General features: G+C 46.1%; 1 protein-coding gene across 2 annotated transcripts in view; it reads right to left on the bottom strand.

Annotated features, from left to right (window-relative positions):
- Positions 1-1324: 1324 nt before the first annotated feature.
- Positions 1325-20911, bottom strand: part of ctdp1 (CTD (carboxy-terminal domain, RNA polymerase II, polypeptide A) phosphatase, subunit 1) — a 284685-nt gene continuing 265098 nt past the window's right edge. Inside the window, exon 13 of one of the 2 annotated variants that reach the window (XM_041190087.1) lies at positions 1325-1665. In XM_041190087.1, coding sequence (XP_041046021.1) covers positions 1530-1665 — 136 coding nt within the window. In that variant the 3' untranslated portion in view covers positions 1325-1529. The remainder of the gene's footprint in view (positions 1666-20911) is intronic. The other variant, XR_005943330.1, reaches the window with a different exon arrangement.

The following is a 20911-nucleotide window of genomic DNA, read 5'->3' as shown; positions in this document are numbered from 1 at the left end:
CCCTTGCTGTTCTTCCAGGAGAATTCAATCACCTCCGGGGGCTTTAGAAAGCTGCAAACATCATGCTCTTTTACCTGTAGGGGGAAAAATATATTCAGCAAGGAAAGAAAAACTCTATTCTCGGGAATTTGTCAGGGGTTGGCCAGGTTAGATGAAGGGAGGTTTGGGGAGGCTGTTGTGGAGCATCAATGCTGGCAGAGATCAGTTGGGCCGAATGGCCTGTTCCTGTGAAGTAGGATTCCACATAGCTGCAGGTATCCTGCAAGGCCGATAAAAAATACCACAAAGGAAACTGGTAAAATTCTGTATCTCAGTCAAGTGCATTGAAGGGGAAGCTAGATAAGTGCATGAGGGAGTAAGGAATAGAAGGATGTGCTGATAGGGTGAGGTAAAGGAGGGTAGGAGGAGGCTTGTGTACAGCATAAACGCCAGCACAAACCAGTTGGGCCAAATGGCCTGGTTCTGTGCTGCAAATTCATTGTGATTCTGACTGTAGATCAGAACTGTAGGAATTTTTAAAAAAAACGTGGAAGATGGCCATTTGGGACATTTCACCATGCCGAAGGTGTTACATAATTGCAAGTTCTGTTGTTATTTATCAAATCAGTCTAGCGACGACAGAGGGGGGGGGGGAAAAAAATCACCTGCACAACATGTACAAAATAATTTTTAAATCTTTATTTAATGAAAGAAATTTTCAGTGTGTCAAATATGAAATTGGATATACAAAAACTTTACATCAGTCCTGCAAACAAGGGAAAAAAATAAAATCCTTAACTAGGAAATCCTATTATTACTTTTCTGCATGAAAGAGAAAAATGAATGAGAAGGGGAGAAAGGCTTATGGCAGTTTAGGACTGCACAGCACACTGTGCCAGGATCCCGAGTTACAAAGGAGTTCAGAATTAAAAATCTACACAATGTTCTTCTGAAGAACCTAACTTGTCTGTAACACAACTTTGCTTTAAAACCATGGAAAACAACAAACTATTTACTGAATCAAATCACTGCATCCCGAGCCCCCACCCTTCCCAGGAAACGTTATCAGTCCCGTCCACAGTCATGGACCCCTTCGTGAAAGGGTCAAGGAAGAATTTACTTGATGCTAACAGATCACAAAGTTTTTGCTTTCGTTCAGTGGTTAACGAGTGTTCCTCACTGCCGCGGTGATCCCCATTCTTTGGCTTGGCACACCAACCTTACTGTAATACATTCCAGAGCTGGCCCTGCCCCATTCCACCACCTCCCCCCCACCCCCACCCCCCCTCCACCCCCAACCCTAGCCCCCCCCCCCCCCCCCCCCCCCCCCCCCACCACCCCCCACATTTTTACAGTTAAAACGAGAAAGGAAAGACAGGAATTTTGTTCCCTCGGTAAAAAGAATGCTTGCAAGAGGTTTCGTGTCGAAACCAGTTACTGATTCTGGCTTAATGATCGTACAGATTGGCAATAAATTTACAACATTCCAGGGTCTTGTGTGAAAAGTCTGAGATCTGTTACATTAAGTAAACTGCTTTCAAACAACTGCTTCAAATGAAATCATTCAGTTCGGCTTCAAGTGCTGCTGCCATCTCGTCAGCCTCGGAGCTGCTGTCGTCCTCGTTGCTGGACAGCTTGCTGGAGTCGCTGCCTGCCCCATCATCTTCCAACTTTCGCTTGTGCCCCCTTCAAATGACATAAAAAAAAAATCCCGCATTACCAAAAGGAAATAAAAAAACCAAACAAAAGCGGATTTGCTTCCTCCTGGTTTTTTTTTACACTGAGCTCTCGAAAACTGAAAAAGGAATGGAGTCCGCGCAGAAAGAGCATACTGATTTTGCGTTGACAAGGTTGAAGGGTGTCAGGGTAATCAGCAATTTACTCTGTAATCCAGAGACCCAGGGTAATGCTCTGGGAACCCGGGTTCCAATCCCGCCACGGCAGATGGTGGAATTTAAATTCAATGAAAATCTGGAATTAAAAGTCTGATGATGACCAGGAAACCATTGCCGATTGTCATAAAAACCCATCCTGTTCACTAACGTCCTTTAGGGGAGGAAATCTGCCGTCCTTACCTGGTCTGGCCGACATGTGACTCGAGACCCACAGCAATGTGGCTGACTCTTAAAAACGCCCTCTGAACAAGGGCAGCTGGCCTGGCCAGCGACACCCACATCCCATGAACAAATCAAAAATCCGCCCTTATTCATACAGGTTAAGTGTGGCATTTTTAATTACAGTTTAATGAAGGGTTAAACCTGTTCTGTCAAAAAGACTGCAGCAATCAGGAGTGGACAATAATTGGCAAAAGTGAAAAGAAACCAACCAATTCATTTCATGAGTTTGTGCAAGAGCGACAGATCAAGGTTACACAATTCATGAGAAATGCACTGAACTTTTATCCTTTCCTTTTGCAAATTTCATCTGTAACATTGGAGGGAAACAAAATAATTGAATTTTGTTATTCCAACCCATTTAAGCACAGATGGTGGTTTAATGTTTCCCATTAGCTTATATAATACAGCTTTTTGGCCACAGTAATCCCCAGAACAATGAAACAAACTCTAATAAAGGATCAGTCTGAAACAATGCTTCAATGCCAGTACAAAAGTGATTATACTTGGGCAAAGTTGGTCACTCAGATTATGTGCCACACTAACCAGTGCCTTGCCATCTCCTGAAATGGGAAAAGCACAAATGGTGCTTTTATTTCAAATAATAAGTCTATGCTTCATAATATTTCTGTCACAAAAGAAAATCTGATTAACCATCAGAAAGCACAGGCAACAGATAAATTAAATGGCAAAACTAACGGATGACTTCAAATAAATAAAAAATAAGCCAATGATATATTAGTTTCTCTGCATTTCCTTGCAATATGCAGGAAAATTGAGGTTTATCATAGTCTAATTACTTTTTTGCTGCCTTGGAGTTTAAAGCGAATGATTAGCTAGTCTAGTGCCATCAGGCTTTACTGATACTGACAATGGATGAATCACTTATTAAATTATTAGAATGTCCAAATGTTCAAATCCCTGCCAGGCTGACAAGACTGTCCTGCCTGTTCTATCAAATTAGCTTGTCTGCTCTTTCAGCTTGAGCCAAACAGTGAGAAGTCTGAGAGCAGGAACAGGAAAGTGCTCCCAGTGTTAACTGACACGTCAGATACAACTCACCCCCTGTCACCGGGACCTGTCATCCTGACCCTGGTGAAATTCCCCCTCTCCCACCTCCCCCACCCCACTCCACTTATCTTGGGTGTCAGGCTCCAGTAACAAACAATACTGGGGACTGCTCCACCTGGCACTGCTGGGTCTACAGAGCATCCTTTGGAATCCAGCTCAGAGTCAGTACGGCACAGAAGGAGACCATTCAGCCCACTGACTCCATGCCAGCTCTCTGTAAAGCAATCCAGTCAGTCCCATTTCCTTCACATGATCCCTGTAGCCCAGCAAGTTTATTTCCCTCAAATGCCAATCAAATTTCCTTTTGAAGTCATTGATCATTTTTGCTTCCACCACCCGATAGACAGTGAGTTCCAGCTAATTCCAACGCCCTACACAAGAAAGTTCTTCCTCACATATCCCCCTGCATCTCTTGCACAATATGTTAAATCTGTATCTCCTAGACCTGGTTCAGCTAATGGGAACAGCTTTTCTTTGTCTACCTTATCTAAACCTGTCATAATCATGTCCACCTCTATTAAATCTCCCCTCAATCTCCTTTGCTCCAAGGAGAACAACCCCAGCTTCTCCAAACGAACCTTACAGCTGAAATAAATTTTTAAAGCGTTTATTTTCATCAGCATTAATGCTACTCACGTATTAATATAATCCTTTGGCATCACATATACACAAGTATCTTTCACGTCTATAAAAACACTAATCTAGGAGGTGCTAAATATGTGTAAATATGTAAGAATACCTTTGCCTCTAGTGGATTGTCTCCTCCCAACATTTGCATAGATGGTTTTGTGGCGAACGCTTAACATGAATGATAATTTCAACAGTATTATTGCAACTATGACAGAGCTGTACCTTTCAGTGTGGTTTCAAATGTTTTTTTGACTTGAGGCAAAGTTCTCCCTTTTTAAGCATCATTTGCTAAACACAGGCGCAAATTGGAAAGAGTGGCAGTGCTGCCATGGGACTCTACAAGGCCCTAAGTGTTGTTAAGTAGGGAACAAAAATATTTCAGAACCACGTAAATAACCCGCAAGGACAAGGTTTTGAAGTGGGAAGGGGTGGAAAATAGACCACGGGCCGGATTTTTTGCCATCAAGTCGGGAAGCACGAGTTGGGAAATTTCCTGACCTGTCTCCATATAAACATCCCCTACTCACCTGCCAGACTATTTTTACTCCAGGGATGGGGAAGCAGGATCGAGTCGGGCCCGCAGACCCGGAAGCAGTTTGGATGCGACCATGGAGGTGTGTGAGTGCTGAGACAGGCTGGTTAGAAAGCTTGCCTTGGTTCTCTGGGGCTTTGTCCCAGTTGTACTGAAAGCTGTTAGGCCTTCACCCATTCCCCATGCCCCTTCTTTACGCTCACTACAATACCAATGAGCCATATAATAAGTGGCAAGTCTTGAAATACACTTAAAAATATACCCATTCAAAAATCTGCTTTGGAAAAAAAAACTGCTGCTCTTATAATCCTACAAAAGTGTCAATCAGACAGAGCCATTACAGCGTCAATAACAGAAACTGCACCACATCTCGCACCCTCTTACTCTTGCCCAAATAAACATGCAGGCATTAAAAGAAGCAGTTCAAAGAAATAAACTATACCATTAAGAACTGTATCAATGGAAACAGATGGCTAGACAGCTGTTTCTTTAGATGGCCTTATGAATTCTTGGCTGAGCTCCAGTGGAGAAAGGGGGAAAGAACATCTGGGGTCCACTTTCACCACCTCACATGACAGAAAGGAAGACTCACACAAGAGCAATTGGACAAACTCAAATCCCATCACTGGAAAAAGCTTTGCTACTTTAAGGCTCTGAAACCAACAGATTCTAACCTTACTTTAAGTACAGGAAAAGACTTAACTTGCCAGCAGCATTCCGTATCAACATGCTACAGGTTTTGAAGGTTTTTCATTATTATGGACAAGAAGCAGTACCTTAATCCTTAAGGAAATGAAACACAACATAACTGAATTCTGGGAGCTTTCGATGTCTTAAATTAGCATTTGTCACCATGTGGCCATACATCTTAATGGTCTGTCCCCGTTATGGCCTTTTAAAGCACGTTAGATTTGTCTTGCTTTTGCTATTGTTGCACACAATTTTCCAAAATATTTCATCATCACGGTTAAACCTGCACGAATAGGTCTTATTCTTCTTTAAAGAAATAGGGAAACTATCATTGAATGAGGACATGCATATTCACTGGAAATATATTTACTAGGAACATAATTAACTGCAGAGTGAAAGTTAATGGATCTTGACTTGGGGAAACTGGTTATTTACGGGGGCAAGTGCACTAAAAAGAAGACACCTAGGTGATTCACTTTAGAACAATGTTGTGACATTAGTTTATTTTCATAACTTGCAAAATACGTTACAGCCAAGCTGCAATGTTATAGGAATATTTCAACGAGAAACATAAGTCGCTCAGCTCCAACCAACAATTTTCAGTGGGCCACTGAAGCACTCAGTAAATGGGTAGCTTCCTGTTTCGATGATTTGTGTTCCATCTAGCTTTAGTATGGTATTAAAGTAGAGAGCCTTCCCTAGCCATAATTTTTTTTGGCTTTCGACATGTTCCTGAACCACGCACCTCAGGCATTCTCCTTGGTGACTTTCTCCCGTGTCTCTATCAATACCATTGCTGTGGAGGAACAGGCCACTCAAGGGCATGCAATTGGACAGGGAGTCTGGCCCCTGTTCGATGCCTCCCTCGGACAGCTGAGATTTTACGAACAGGAAACCAATGTCCCATTATTCTGTGGTGCACTAGGTTAGTGATTCAATGTGATCAATCATCTCTCAGTTGCTGGTCTTCTTAGTGAACAGCAAGATAATATTCCCCAGCACTGAACCAGGTATAAAAGACAATGATACAATAATATTGCTTTTCATCAGTATAGCCGATTTTCCATATATAATAAGACCACAGACCATAAGACGTAGGAGCAGAAGTAGCCCATCGAGTCTGCTCCTCCATTCAATGAGATCATGGCTGATCTGATATCTTCAACTCCACTTTCCTGTCTTTTCCCCATAACCCTTGATTCCCTTACTGATTAAAAATCAGTCTATCTCGGTCTTGAATATACTTAATGACCCAGCCTCTACAGCCCTCTGTGGTAAAGAATTCCACAGATTCACTACCCTCTGAGAATAGAAATTATTCCTCATCTCTGTTTTAAATGGGCGCTCCCTTACTCTGAGATTATGCCCTCTGGTCCTAGACTCTCCCACAAGGAGAAACAACCTCTCAGCATCTACCCTGCCAAGCCCCCCCAAGAATCTTATATGTTTCAATAAGGTCACCTCTCATTCTTCTAAATTCCAATGAGTACAGGCCCAACCTACTCAACCTCTTCTCACAAGATCATCCCTCCATACCCGGAATCAACCCAGTGAACCTTCTCTGGATTGCCTCCAATGCCAGTATATCTTGCTCAAAATTGTTCTCAGTATTCTAGGTTGTGGTCTAACTGGTGCCTTGTATAGTTTTAGCAAGACTTCCCTATTTTTATATTCCATTCCCTTAAAAATAAAGGCCAACATACCATTTGCCTTCCCTATTGCCTGTTGAACTTGTATGTCAGCTTTTTGTGATTCATGCAAGAGGACCCCCCAAATCCCTCTGTGCTGCAGCCTTCTTCAGTCTTTCTCCATTTAAATAATATTCAGCTCCTCTATTCTTCCTGCCAAAGTGCATAACCTCACACTTTCCCACATTGTATTCCATCCGCCAAGTTTTTTGCCCACTCGCTTAACCTATCTATATCCCTCTGTAGACTCTTTTGTGTCATTCTTACACTTGCCTGCCCACCTCTTTTTGTGTCATCTGCAAACCTGGCGATAGTACATTCACTTCCCCCATCTAAGTCATTTATATTATAAATAACTGAGGCCCCAGCAATGAGCCCTGAGGCACTCCACTAGTTACAGGCTGCCATCCTGAAAATGCCCCCCCCATATCCCAACTCTCTGTCTTCTATTAGTTAGCCAATCTTCTATCCACGCTAATATGCTACCCCCAACTCCATGGGCTCTTATCTTATTAGGTAGCCTTATGTGCGGCACCTTATTGAATGCCTTTGAAAATCTAAATATATTACATCTGCTGGTTCCCCTTTATCTAACCTGCTTGTTACCTCCTCAAAGAATTCTAATAAACTTGTTAGGCATGATTTCCCCTTCATCAAGCCATGCTGACTCTGCTTGATTATATTATGTATTTCTAAATGGACTGTTATCACATCCTTTATAATAGACTCCAACATTTTCCCAATGACAGAGGTTAAGCTAAATGACCTATAGTTGCCTATTTTTTGTCTACCTCCCTTTTTGAATAAGAGTGTTACACTGGCCGTTCTCCAATCCTCTGGGACTTTATCAGAATCTAAGGGTTCTTGGAAGATTACTACCAGTGCATCCACCATCTCTGTAGCTACTTCCTTTAATATCCTAGGATGCAACCCACCAGGTCCAGGGGGCATATCAGCCTTTAGCTCCATGAGTTTCCCTGGTACTTTTTCTCTGGTGATAATTATTGCATTTATCTCCTCCCCCATCCCACGCCCCCCACCCTTTTGCCCTTGATTATTTAGTATTTTTGGAATGATATTAGCATCTTCTACCGTGAAGACCGAAGAAAAGTATCCAACTCCTCCGCCGTTTCCTGGTTCCCCATTATTATTTCCCCAGCCTCATTCTCTAAGGGGCCTATGTTCACCTTAGGCTCTCTCTTCCTTTTGATACATTAATTTGATACATCTTACTGTCCGTTTGTACATTGCTTGCTAGTTTATCCTCAAAATCTATTTTCTCCCTTTATTATTGTTTTGGTCATCTTTTGTTGCTTTTTAAAACTTTCCCAATCCTCTGCCTTACCACTAATCTTTTTTTTCTGTTCATTCACAGGATGTGGGCTTTGCTGGCTAGGCCAGGATTTATTGCCCATCCCTAATGCCCTTGAGAAGTTAGTGGTGAGCTGCCTTCTTGAACCATTGCAGTCCATATGGTGTGGGTACACCCACAGTGCTGTCAGAGAGGGAGTTCCAGGATTTTGATCCAGCAACAGTGAAGGAACAGCGATTTATTTCCAAGTCAGGATGGTGAGTGACTTCGGGGGGGAGCTTCTAGGTGGTGGTGTTCCCATCTATCTGCTGCCCTTGTCTTCTAGCTGTTTGTGATCAGGGATTTGGAAGGTGCTCTCTAAGGAGCCTTGGTGAATTCCTGCAGTGCATCTTGTAGATGGTACACACTGCTGCTACTGTGCGTTGGTGGTGGAGGGAGTGAATGTTTGTGGATGTGGTGCCAATCAAGTGGGCTGCTTTGTCCTGGACGGTGTCCAGCTTCTTCAGTGTTGTAGGAGCTGCAACTCATCCAGGCAAGTGGGGAATATTCTAGCACACTCCTGACTTATGCCTTCTAGACGGTGGACAGGCTTTGGGGAGTCAGGAGGCGAGTTACTCATCACACGATTTCTAGCCTCTGACCTGCTCTTGTAGCCACAGTATTTATATGGCTAGTCTAGTTCGGCTTCTGGTCAATGGTAATCCCCAGGATGTTGATAGTGGGGGATTCAGTGATGGTAATGCCATTGAACATCAAGGGGCGATGGTTAGATTCTCTATTGTTGGAGATGGTCATTGCCTGACACTTGTGTGGCACGAATGTTACTTGTCTCTTGTCAGCCCGAGCCTGGATATTATCCAGGTTTTGCTGCAATTGGACATGGACTGCTTCAGTATCTGAGGAGTTGTGAATGATGCTGAACATTGTGCAATCATCAGTGAATATCCCCACTTCTGACATTATGATGGAAGGTCATTGATGAAGCAGCTGAAGATGGTTGGGCCTAGGACCTGAGGAACTCCTGCAGTGATATCCTGGATTTGAGATGACTGATGTCCAAAACCACAACTATCTTCCTTTGTGCTAGGTATGACTCCAACAAGCGGAGAGTTTTTCTCGATTCCCATTGACACCAGTTTTGCTAGGGCTCTTTGATGCCGCACTCAGTCAAAGGGCAGTTACTCTCACCTCGCCTCAGGAGTTCAGCCCTTTTGTCCATGTTTGAACCAAGGCTGTAACAAAGTCAGGAGCTGACTGGCCCTGTCGGAACCCAAACTGGGCATCACTGTCTATCAGGTTATTGCTAAGCAAGTGCTGCTTGATAGCACTGTTGATGACCCCTTCCATTACTTTACCGATGATGGGGAGTAGACTGATGGGGCGGTAATTGGCCAGGTTGGATTTGTCCTGCTTTTTGTGTACAGGACATAGTTGGGTAGATGCCAGTGTTGTAGCTGTATTGGAACAGCTTGGCTCGGGGCGTGACAAGTTCTGGAGCACAAGTCTTCTTGCGGAATGTTGTCAGAGCACATAGCCTTTGCACTATCTGGTGCCTTCAACCATTTCTTGATATCACGTGGAGTGAATCGAATCGGCTGAAGACTGGCATCCGTGATGCTGGGGGCCTCCGGAGGAGGCCGAGATGGTTCATCCACTCGGCACTTCTGGCTGAAGACTGTTGCGAAAGCTTCAGCCTTATCCTTTGCACTGATGTGCTGGGCTTCTCCATCATTGAGGATGGGGGTATTTGTGGAGCCACCTCCTCCAGTGAATTGCTTACTTGTCCACCGCCATTCATGACTGGATGTGGCAGAGTTGAAATCTGATCCAATGGCTGTGGGATCGCTTGGCCCTGTCTATCACTTGCTGCTTGTGCTGTTTGGCACGCAAATAGTTTTATAGCTTCACCGGGTTGACCGGGTTTTAGTGATGCCTAGTGCTCTCCTGGCATGCTCTCCTGAATTCTTCATTGAACCAGGGTTGATCCCCTGGCTTGCTGGTGATGGTAGATTGGGGGATGAGGTTACAGATTGTGTTTGAGTACAATTCTGCTGCTGATGGCCCACAGCAGAAGGCCATTCTTACTGATACTGTCATGGACAGATGCATCTGTGGCAGGCAGGTTGGTGAGGATGAGGTCAAGTATGTTTTTCCCTCTTTTTGGTTCCCTCACCACCTGCTGCAGACCCGGTCTAGCAGCTATGCCATATAGAACTCTGCCAGCTCAGTAGAGTTACTACTGAGCCACTCTTGGTGATGGACATTGAAGTCCCCCAACCAGAGTACATTCTGCACCCTTGCCACCCTCAGTGCTTCCTCCAAGTGATGTGGTGGTACATGGTAATCAGCAGGAGGTTTGACCTGGGGTCCAGAGTCGATGTTGAGGACTCCCAGGGCAACTCCTTCCCAACTGCATACCACTGTGCTGCCACCTCTGCTGGGTCTGTCCGGTGGAGTAAGGTATGTACTCCACCTGTAAGGTATGATTCCATGAGGATGACTATGTCAGGCTGTTGCTTGGCTAGTCTGCGAGACAGCTCTCCCAATTTTGGCACTAGCCTCTAGTTGTTAGTAAGGAGGACTCTACAGGGTCGACAGCAAATTCCACTATCTGCCATGGCAGGATTTGAACCCAGGTCCCCAGAGTATTACCCTGGATCTCTGGATTACTAGCCTAGCGACAATACCACTACACCATAGCCTCCCCTGCAATCTTTGCCACATTGTATGTTTTTTCTTTCAATTTGATACTGTCCTCAACTTCCTTCATTAACCATGGTTGGTTTATCCCCTTCCTAGAATCTTCTTCCTCACTGGGATATATCTTTGTTGAGAATCATGAAATATTTTCTTAAATGTTTGCCATTGTTCATCAACCATCTTTTCTGCTAAAGTGCTTTCCCAGTCCACTCCAGCCAACTCTGTCCTCATTCCATTGTAATTACCTTCATTTAAGTTTAGCACAGTTGTTTCCGACCCAAGTTTTTCACTCTCAACTTGAATGCTAAATTCTACCATGTTATGGTCACTATTTCCAAGGGGATCTTTTACTCTGGGATCATTTATTAAACGTGCCTTATTACACATTACCAGATCCAAAATAGCCTGATCCTCGGTTGGATTCACAACATATTGTTCTAAGAAACTGTTCCAAATGCACTCTAGGAGTTCTTGCTCGTGTCTACCTCTGACAATTTGATTTTCCTAATCTACATGAAGATTAAAGTCACCCATGATTAATGTACTGCCTTTTTTACATGCCCTCATTATCTCCTGCTTTATTCTCTGTCCTACAGTATAGCTACTGTCAGGGGGCCTATAGACTACTCCTACCAGTGTCTTCTTCCCCTGGTTATTTCTGACTTCCACCCATATGGATTCCACATCACCCGATCCAAGATCCTTTCTTGCTATCATACTTATTCAATCTCATACTAACAAAGCTACCCCACCACCCCTTCCTTCCTGCCTGTCCTTTCGAAAAGTCATATGCTCCTGAATATTTAATTCCCAGCTTTGATCTCCTTGTAACCGTGTCTCCGTAATGGCGATCACATCCTTTAACCTCTATTTGTACCATTAATTCATCTATTTTGCTCTGAATACTATGTGCATTTCAGTAAAGGGCCATTAATTTTGCCTTTTTACTGTTTTCCCCCCCCTTTGACCCCCATTTACTGCTTTTTTCTATGTTTGTATACTCTGCTCCTTCCTGTCACACTCTGGGTATCATTCCCTGGATAGCTGCCCTGTGAGGCTGCCATGTCCTTTTGCTTTGTAAACCCACGTATCCCCTTTCCAGAACCTCCCCTCCTCTATTTAGTTAAAGCCCTCTCTACCATCCTAGTTATTCGATTCACCAGGACCCTGGTCTCAGCATGGTTCGTGAAGCCCATCCCACCGGAACAGCTCCCTTCTACCCCAGTACTGGTGCCAGTGTCCCATGAACTGAAACCCATTCCTCCCACACCAATCTTTGAGCCACGAATTTAACGCCTTGACTTTATTTACCCTATGCCAGTTTACCTGTGGCTCAGGTAGTAATCCCAAGATTATTACCTTGGAGGCTCTGCTTTTTAATTTAGCTCCCAACTGTTCAAATTCATTAATCAGAACCTCCTTTCTAATCCTATCAATGTCGTTAGTACCAACATGGATGACGACAGACGGATCCCTCCCCTCCAACTCCAAGTTCCTCTCCAGCTCAGGGGAGACGCCCTTCACCCTGGCACCGGGCAGGCAACACAGCCTTCGGGTTCTCACGCTCACAGCTGCAGAGAACAGTATCTATCCCTCTAATTATACTGTCCCCTACCACTACTACGTTCCTATTTCCTCCCCCCACTTGAATGGCTCTCTGTACCGAGGTGCTGTGGTCATCCTCCCTGCAGTCCCCACTCTCGTCCACACAGCTTGCAAGAACCTTGTAACTGTTGGACAATTGCAGGGGCCGCAGCTCCTCGAACGCTACCCCCTGGGTCCCCATACCTGCCTCACCTGCAGTCACACCCCCTCTATCCCTGATCTCAGACCAAATTTGAATGACCTAATCTGAGGGATGTGACCACCTCCTGGGGCAAAGTGTCCAGGTAATTTCCCCCTGTGGCGCAATATCTGCAGCTCAAATAAAGTATTAGGTTAAGTACGGGTCCTGAACTATTGAAGAATACTTAGTCCTCAAGAAGGTGTTGCAAAGAACAACAATAATGATGTACCATGTCAAGAACGTAAGCTCTAAGGAAAGGTGAAGGAGGCTGGGCTTGTTAACATTAATTAGGTCAACTTGACCTTTCTGAAGTGTTTATATTTTCTGAAGGGAATTGACAAAGCTGATCCAGACAAATTGCTCATGTTGCCAAAGGTTTCAAAGAGGACAGAAAATCAGCTAAAAATTAGCATTAAGTAGACAAGACAGGAAGAACTACTTCCCATAAAAAGTCGAACAAAAACGGAGGTTGAAATAATCAGCAGCAGAACGCGTATAAGAGAAAATCAGATGTGTTTCTGGAACAGGGGATGATAGATGAATGTGGCAAGAAGGTCGGAAGGTGGGTGGCTGATTTGCTGAATAACCCTATCCGCTTCGAAAGTAACTTAATGACTGTGCTAATACTGTAGGTGCTTTGTTATAGTGAATGTTGTAGGAATAATAAGCATTGGCTAAAGGTTTATTCAGTGACTGGGCTGGGTAACCTTCTCTCAGTCAGCCACCAATGCTGTCCGGCACTGGCTGCTGGAGGTGCATTCGAGCAGGTTAAGGAGACCGATTCTTTCAAATTTCTCTCTCTTCCGTGTGGGAAGCGCTTGGACTTCACTCAGTATTTCTCTCCGCATCACAGCTCCGAGTGATAAATCAATGTATGGAAAATAGTTGGTGTGAATCGCCCTGCAGGGTTATGTTCTAGAGTATCAATGTGCAAAGGTTGGCATGAAGGGGCACTCCATATTCTGAAGCAATGGCTTGGACCTATGTGCCACTATTGAGCTGCCTATGCATGATTAAATGGCCGTTGAGCTTCATAGAACGATGAGTTATTGATGGGTTACTCATATTTAAAAACACATTTCCCCTTTGTTGTTGAAATGAATTGTACTTATTACTTGTCTCCATTAATGCACCTCAGGAGATTAGCACCCAATGGAACACTATATTTGCTTTAATGGAGGTTCCTAAATAAGTTGTTCTAATTGCTGTAAAGTTAATGGATGCTGCTAAACGCCTTTTAGCCAAAACAATTTATCACACAATTTTTAAAAATCTGTACAAATCCAAACGAATATTTTACAGGATAATTATGGAATAGCATAAAATTAAGATTTATATTTATAGCCTAATGCTTGACGGCCATTCATAATAAATGTCTTAGCTGAACCTGTAGGCCTTAAACTATGAAGTATTAAAGCTTTAAGCACAAATTCTCTGAGGGGATATTTAACTTAACGACTTAGCACACTGCTGATGAAATATATACGGTGATTACCTCCAAATAAATGCCAACAGATCTAAATCTGTCATACGGCACAACTTGGAATAAAAATACACCAAAAGGGGCATGACATGCTACTTCTGAGAGTCCTGGAACGAGTGTGGAGGCTGCTGGGTGGAAGGCCCATCTCCGTGCTCCGGGACTGTGTTGAATTAATAAAACAAAGAATAAAACAAATAAAAACAGCCCTCCAGCCCTCACTCCCCCACCACCCCCCCCCAATACACTCCCATGCCCCATGCATGCCAACCTATACCATCTCATAACCCCCATGGCCCCTCATACCAACCCAAGGCCTCTAACCACCCCATGACCCCTCATACCCATTAAGCCTTTTACCCCTCAGATCCTCCATGCCAACTCATGCTGTTCTAGCCACGCCGATGATCCCCACATACCCTCTATGCCAACACATGCCCCTCTACCCACCCCTATGACCCCGCAGATCCTCTATGCCAACCCATTCGTCACATTGAGCCGTGGGGTTGGGTAGCGCCGACCCCACAGCTCAATGGGCCGAATGGCCCCCTTCGGAGCTGTATTATTCTACTTAACACAAGCAGCTGATTGATGGATCAAGCCAAAACTGATTAAATGCAGAGATTTTGAGTCCACATCAATAGTAGTAAGGGAGTCATAAACAGAATTACCCAAAGTCAGGATGTAACTAGCATCCTAGGAAACATTTTACTTCAGCTTACGAGCTGCCATGTACGGTGTCAGCTATTTAAAAAAAAATACATTCTTTATTTCAGTTGGGCCAGAGCTGTCCTGTTTATACTGAGCAGTGAATTTAGCAACGGTGGGAGTTATGGATGGACGCATTTCAGGGGGAGCTGAATATGTGGTTGAGGGAGAAAGGAAAACAAGCGTATACTGACAGAGCTACATGAAATAGGGGGTGGAAAGAGGGTCGTGTGGAGCATTCACACTGGAATAGACCTGCTGGGCAGAATGGTTTGTTTCCGTGCTGAAAATTCCTGACTCAGGAATCTGGTGCGCAAAGTGGGAGAATGCTCTGCAAATCCAACCTTTAAAAATGGCTTCCCACAGGTCAAATTTTAATTCCGGGGTTGGTGGTGGTGGTGGTGGTGGTGGTGGGGGTGGGGGGGGGCGGCGGCGCTGCCTCAGAAATGGTGCAGAGGCTGCCGGGTGCAGAGGCGAGCTGCCTGGAAAGCCTGTCTCTGTGCTCCGGCACTGAATTAAATTAAAAAGCACTAAAAACGGCCCTCCAGCCCTCACATCCTACACCTCCCACCCCGGACTCACCATGCCCCTCCATGCCAACCTCTGCCACCTCATTCCCTCCACCCACCCCCATGGCCCCTCATATCCCCTATGCCAACCCATGCCTTTCTAGCTGACCCTCATGGCCCCTCATACCCTCTTATGTCCCCCCCAGATCTCCATGGCCCTTTTTAGCCCTGTGTCAACTTAGTATCAACTCATGCCAACCCATGCCTCTATCCACCATCCTTTGACCTTACCCCCTCCGTGTCAATTCACCAAGTAGTCTTTTGACAGTTCTTTGACAGCTTGACAATTCCAATGAGTTTGTGCACTTTTTACGCACAATCATGTTTACTTTTAACAACCCTAAAGGTGCCTACCTTTCTCAAAGGTATCTCGGGACCATATCCAAAGGGGTACCCTGGTGAATCAAACGAACCTTCGAGTTTAGAACAGCTTTTACCTGGTCTAATCTGCACACACTGGGGTTCACACTCCTGGCCTACCAAAAGCCCACTTCGGTGGAGGCTGCTGATGCTTTAAATGGCCAGCTGCCTCTGTGGACCGTGGCCTGACTCCAGCCCTGCCCCCATTAAAATGGAACATGCCAAGCTTGGCGAAGGGGCGGTGGGGGGGGAAGGGAGGGGTGCATGTGGGGTGGGTGGGAAGGAGGGGTTCAGACTTACAATTCTCGGCCATTTCCGGGATTTTCGCCATGACGGAAAGCCTCTCTAACATGGTGAAAATCTGGGCCTCTATGTAATTCTATACCACAACAACAACCCAACATCAAATATCGCAGGCTCAAGATATTTATATTGTTGCTGCTGGTGGTTCTGATTAAGGTCATCAGACACAGTCTCCACTCTGGAAGGGTTCGGACTAACGCCTCCAACTACAGTATTTGGTTTGTCATATTAAAGGGTTGTGCTTGAACATTTCCTGTCACAGACAACTCGATTGTATAAGGCAGGTGTAAGAACTCATTTCTTTAACACAGCTAAGATAATTTTGCAGTGTTGGCACAATGAGTTCAGTGCGTAGGCATATGCAGCCGTGGATAAAGGAAATGGTGTTTAAAAAAAAAGCAGGTTATTATTAAAAAGATGGTTCTTTGTCTATCTCAAACTTTTTTTTTAACCATCGATCTTTCAGAATTCGTCAGACTTTCCAACTCATACGTTCTTATTCTGCGCCCAAGGAATTTCAGCTGTTTCTTCTGGATCTTGGGCACTGGGACCACATCTTCCTTTTTACGCACTGGCCCAACCTTTGAGCCCAGTCAGTCAGACTTCTTTCCTCACTCTCCAGCGCAAAACGTTCTAGTCCTGCAAGTTTCTGGGAATGCGAACCGGAGCCCGAGGCAACAGGGCTTCTGGGACCTTGTCTAACGATGGGACCAACAGTCTACCCTCTTTAACTAACGAGTTTTAAAGATCGAGAAAGAAACTAGAATGATGGAGAAGGGAATAGGATGAAGTAAGGGTAAAATCTAGTCACCCAAGGTTAATTTGACAGCGCACTGTGGGGTTATGCATTAAGCCCCTCTTTGTAAATAAACAGAAAGCCTATGAAGAACGTGTAATTCATTCTTGCTTAAACATTTGAAGTTCTCTTGTTACCTTGTAACACAAAGGGCCTGACCTTAGGCGGAGTGGCAATTAGAGTCGGGCCGCCACTCCGCTGACTTTCCTACCTCAAGATCCTTTCGATCTTACCTCGCCCGACCTTCCAAACTCAGGGCCGGGCGAGAACTGTGCAGAGCAGCGCGCTCGGCAAGCCTTCAGTCAAGGGCTTCAGAGTCAGCCGCAAGGAGGGCTTGGCCCCCTTTTTTATGGCACAGGCTGCCGTAAATCAGGTGAGTTTAAAGGCCCAGCCGCTTTCAAGCCGGGGAGAAGGTAGGTTTGTGAGCTAAGTGGGTAGAATTTGGGTGGGGGGGGGGGGGGGGGGGGGGGGGGGTTGGGTCCGGCAGTTGGTGGACAGGGGGGAGGGGGTATGGGCGGAGTCCCGTCAGGGGTTCGGTGTGGGCCTGTACAATAGTTACCTAGAAGTGGTTTTAATTCTTCTAACTTTTTCTGGGTAAATATTGATGTAACTCAGTCAGGACCATTAGGGTTCGCGATTTAAATCGCATTTTCGGATGTTTCCCAGTGTAGGGCAATTTCCTATTGGAAGCTTATAATTCCCGGGCATTTGCCCTGCAATCCTTGCCTGGGAACTTCCGCGAGGGGGTGGGGGTGGTGGTCCCCAGCACATTTTTGGGGCTACCCTCCAGTTACACTGCCCTGGAGCTAGGGAGTTACGGCTCAAGCAATGCTCAGTAACAGATGCTTAAAATACAAAACTTGTAAAAAAAAAAATTAAATTAAAAAAAAAAATCTGCTGGACATTGAAAATAACCTGAAATCTGATGAAGGCCGGAAATTCCGGTTGCCTTTTTAAATACAATAATTGTACGTTAAATGGTTCATCAGATCAAAACTCAGAACTCTTGTCTCGTCAGGTACCACGCCCTATGAGGGCACTGGTGACCACGGACCTCAATGTTAATCTTGCTCCTGATAATATTCATTGATGGTTCATTCATCCAGTTTGTGAGGCTCTTTTAGAAAGGTCGCCCTTTGTCTACCCTTGATCTTTTTTACCACCGATCCTCCCCATCAGCACCAGACTTTCTAAATCATGATTTATTACGTGCCCAAGAAATTCCAACTGTCTCTTCCCACTCTTGGTCAGCGGAGTTCTTTTGGTCTCAAAGATTTTACTAGCACCTCTTCATTGGTAGTTTGACTTGTCCAAGATATCTTCATTATTCACCTCAAAAACCACAATTCTCCTCTGCGCTGCTTCACTGATCGCTGAACTGATTCAAATTCACTGAATTAAAACAAGCTGCTGCTTCGCAGCAAATAATTTGTTACATGGTCATGGTATTTGTAAAGGGCTAGGAACTAAATGTTATGCGGATGTACATCCAAGGTGCCACATTTACTGTGGCCGAGCGACAATGGATCAGTCCACCAGCCACAGGGAGAGGTGAAAAAGATACACTCGGTGAACCTCCGACACTTTGAGTATTAAAGTGGCATTATTTTGAATTCTGGGAACAAGACGACATAACTTGATAATGTTCAGTGCTTAAGGAATATTTGAATAATTAACTATGATGTTCACATTTAGGCTGTAACTGGTTAACATCTGCCTATGCAGGTTTAATACATGGCGGACTGCACCACCCCCACCCCCCACAGCTTCCCCCTCCACAGCCCCCACAGCTCCCCCCGACACCCCCTACAGCTCACCCCCCAACACCCCCGCAGCTCCCCCCCCCACAGCCCACACAGCTACCCCCCACACCCCATACAGCTCACCCCCAACACCCCCCCACAGCTCATCCCCCCACACGCCCACAGCTCCCCCCCCCACACCTCACCCTCCCACACCCCCCACACCTCCCCCCCACCACAGCCCCCACAGCTCACCCCCCCACAGCTCACCCCCCTACACACCCCACAGCTCACCCCCCCACACCCCCGACAGCTCACCCCCCACCACAGCCCCCACAGCTCACCCCCCTACACACCCCACAGCTCACCCCCCACCACAGCCCCCACAGCTTACCCCCTCACACCCCCCACAGCTCACCCCCACACATCCCCCCACAGCTCACCCCCTCCCACACCCCCCACACCCCCCACAGCTCACCCCCACACACAGCTCACCCCCCCACACCTCCCACAGCTCACCCCCTCCCACACCCCCCACAGCTCACCCCCTCCCACACCACCCCCCCACAGCTCCCCCCCACAGCTCACCCCCCCACACCCCCCACAGCTCACCCCCTTACACCCCCCACAGCTCACCCCCCACACCCCACACAGCTCACCCCCTTACACCCCCCACAGCTCACCCCCCACACCCCACACCCCCCACAGCTCACCCCCCACACCCTCCACAGCTCACCCCCCCACAGCTCACCCCCCACACCCTCCACAGCTCACCCCCCTAAGCTCATCCCCCTACACCCCCCACAGCTCACCCCCCCACACCCCCCACAGCTCACCCCCTCCCACAGCCCCCACAGCTCACCCCCCCACAGCCCCCACAGCTCACCACCCCACAGCTCACCCCCCCACACCCCCCACAGCTCAACCCCCCACAGCTCACCCCCTCCCACACCCCCCCAACAGCTCCCCCCATCCCTGGGAAACAATAGCGTTGAGCCGACTTGCTCCACACCGACCTGCCCCACAGCAATGAAGCGCTGCGGGGCAAGTTAACGAGGGCCGAGTGAGGCTTCCGCCCCTCGCTGGGGAGGAGGCCCTGCCCTCTGGAGTTGCCGGCCAATCTGATTGGGCGGCAGCTCCATCAGTCCCAGCCGTGCCACAAAGGCGTTAGTGATCGCTGCCTGGACTGCAGCTGAAGGAGCAGGTGGATGCCCAGAGCAGGTAAGTCTGGGGTCTTGGGCTGGGAGGGTTTGGGTACGTTAGGGAGGGGGCTGGGGGAGGGGAGGGGAGGGGGTGGGTTTAGGAGAGGGAGTGGGTAGGAAAGAAGTGGGGTGCGGGGTGGGGGGTTGCGGGGGGAAGAGTTCAACCTTAGGGTGGGGGGTTGCTTTGCAATCGGCAAAGGGCTCGAACTGTGACCACCTCCTTCCTTCCCACCCTTTAACCATCTCAATGAAAAAAAAAATCCAGGCTGCCCGCTTCCACCTAGTTACCCACGCCAACCATTTTATGGCATGGGCAACACATTATCAGGGTCAACTGGACTTGTTATCATGCCAACTGATCCTGATAATACGTTACCCACGTAACAAGCCTAATTGACCCGTAGGTACTTATTTAAATATGGCAGGTGGGCTGCCGATTTTGTCACCCACCCACCCTTCGTATTATGGGGGCGGGCGGGAAAGTTGGTGGGGTGGACATGCAACCTATTTTATGTCTCCTCCCACCCCACACTGTGGGAAACACGCCCTTCAGGGGCACTTAAAATTCACCCTATAATCATTGATTAATCTGTATTTAATTACTTTGCCAGTACTAAACAAACAGACAGGCATTAAATCAAAGTGTCCAAATGTTCTACCTGTACAGCCACAGAAGATTCATAATACCAAAAAAAAATACATCTTGTTGAGTCAAACTATTGCAGTATTTAGCAGCATGACTGAAGTATGCATGTTGTGATGGAATGCTCTTTGCAATTCAAAACTTCTCATCTTAAACCAGTTGTGACAACCCAACGTGAGAGAATATAATTGGCTGCAAGGAAGATATTGTTTGGAGGATATGATGATAGGGTGAGATGAGTTAAGGCAGGAGGAGGCTTACGGGGTGCAATAACACAGGCATAGATCGGTTAGGCCGAACGGCTGTAAAATTACACGTAAAGAATTTTCAGAGCTACAGTTGTTTGAATGAATCTCGTAACTGGAGGATTTTCACAGTGTTTTTTTTTGGTTAATAGGCTTGCAATTTTGGAAGTTACAAACAACACCCACTTTGTCCAAAAACAAGTTCTAAAACTCCCCTTTAGTTTTAATATAACAAACTAATATAACATGTTTTCACTTTGCTAGCATTAAAAAGCTTTTAAATGCCTTAATAATTATTAAAACTGCTTAGCAGAAATAAATTCTGGTATAAAGTTACATATATTTAGTGCCTTTGAGGTAC

The sequence above is a fragment of the Carcharodon carcharias genome, chromosome 6 (assembly GCF_017639515.1).
Source record: "Carcharodon carcharias isolate sCarCar2 chromosome 6, sCarCar2.pri, whole genome shotgun sequence".
Classification (NCBI taxonomy): Eukaryota; Metazoa; Chordata; class Chondrichthyes; order Lamniformes; family Lamnidae; genus Carcharodon; species Carcharodon carcharias.
The sequence above is the reverse complement of the archived record's forward strand: the minus strand, read 5'-3'. Positions and strand labels throughout refer to the sequence as shown.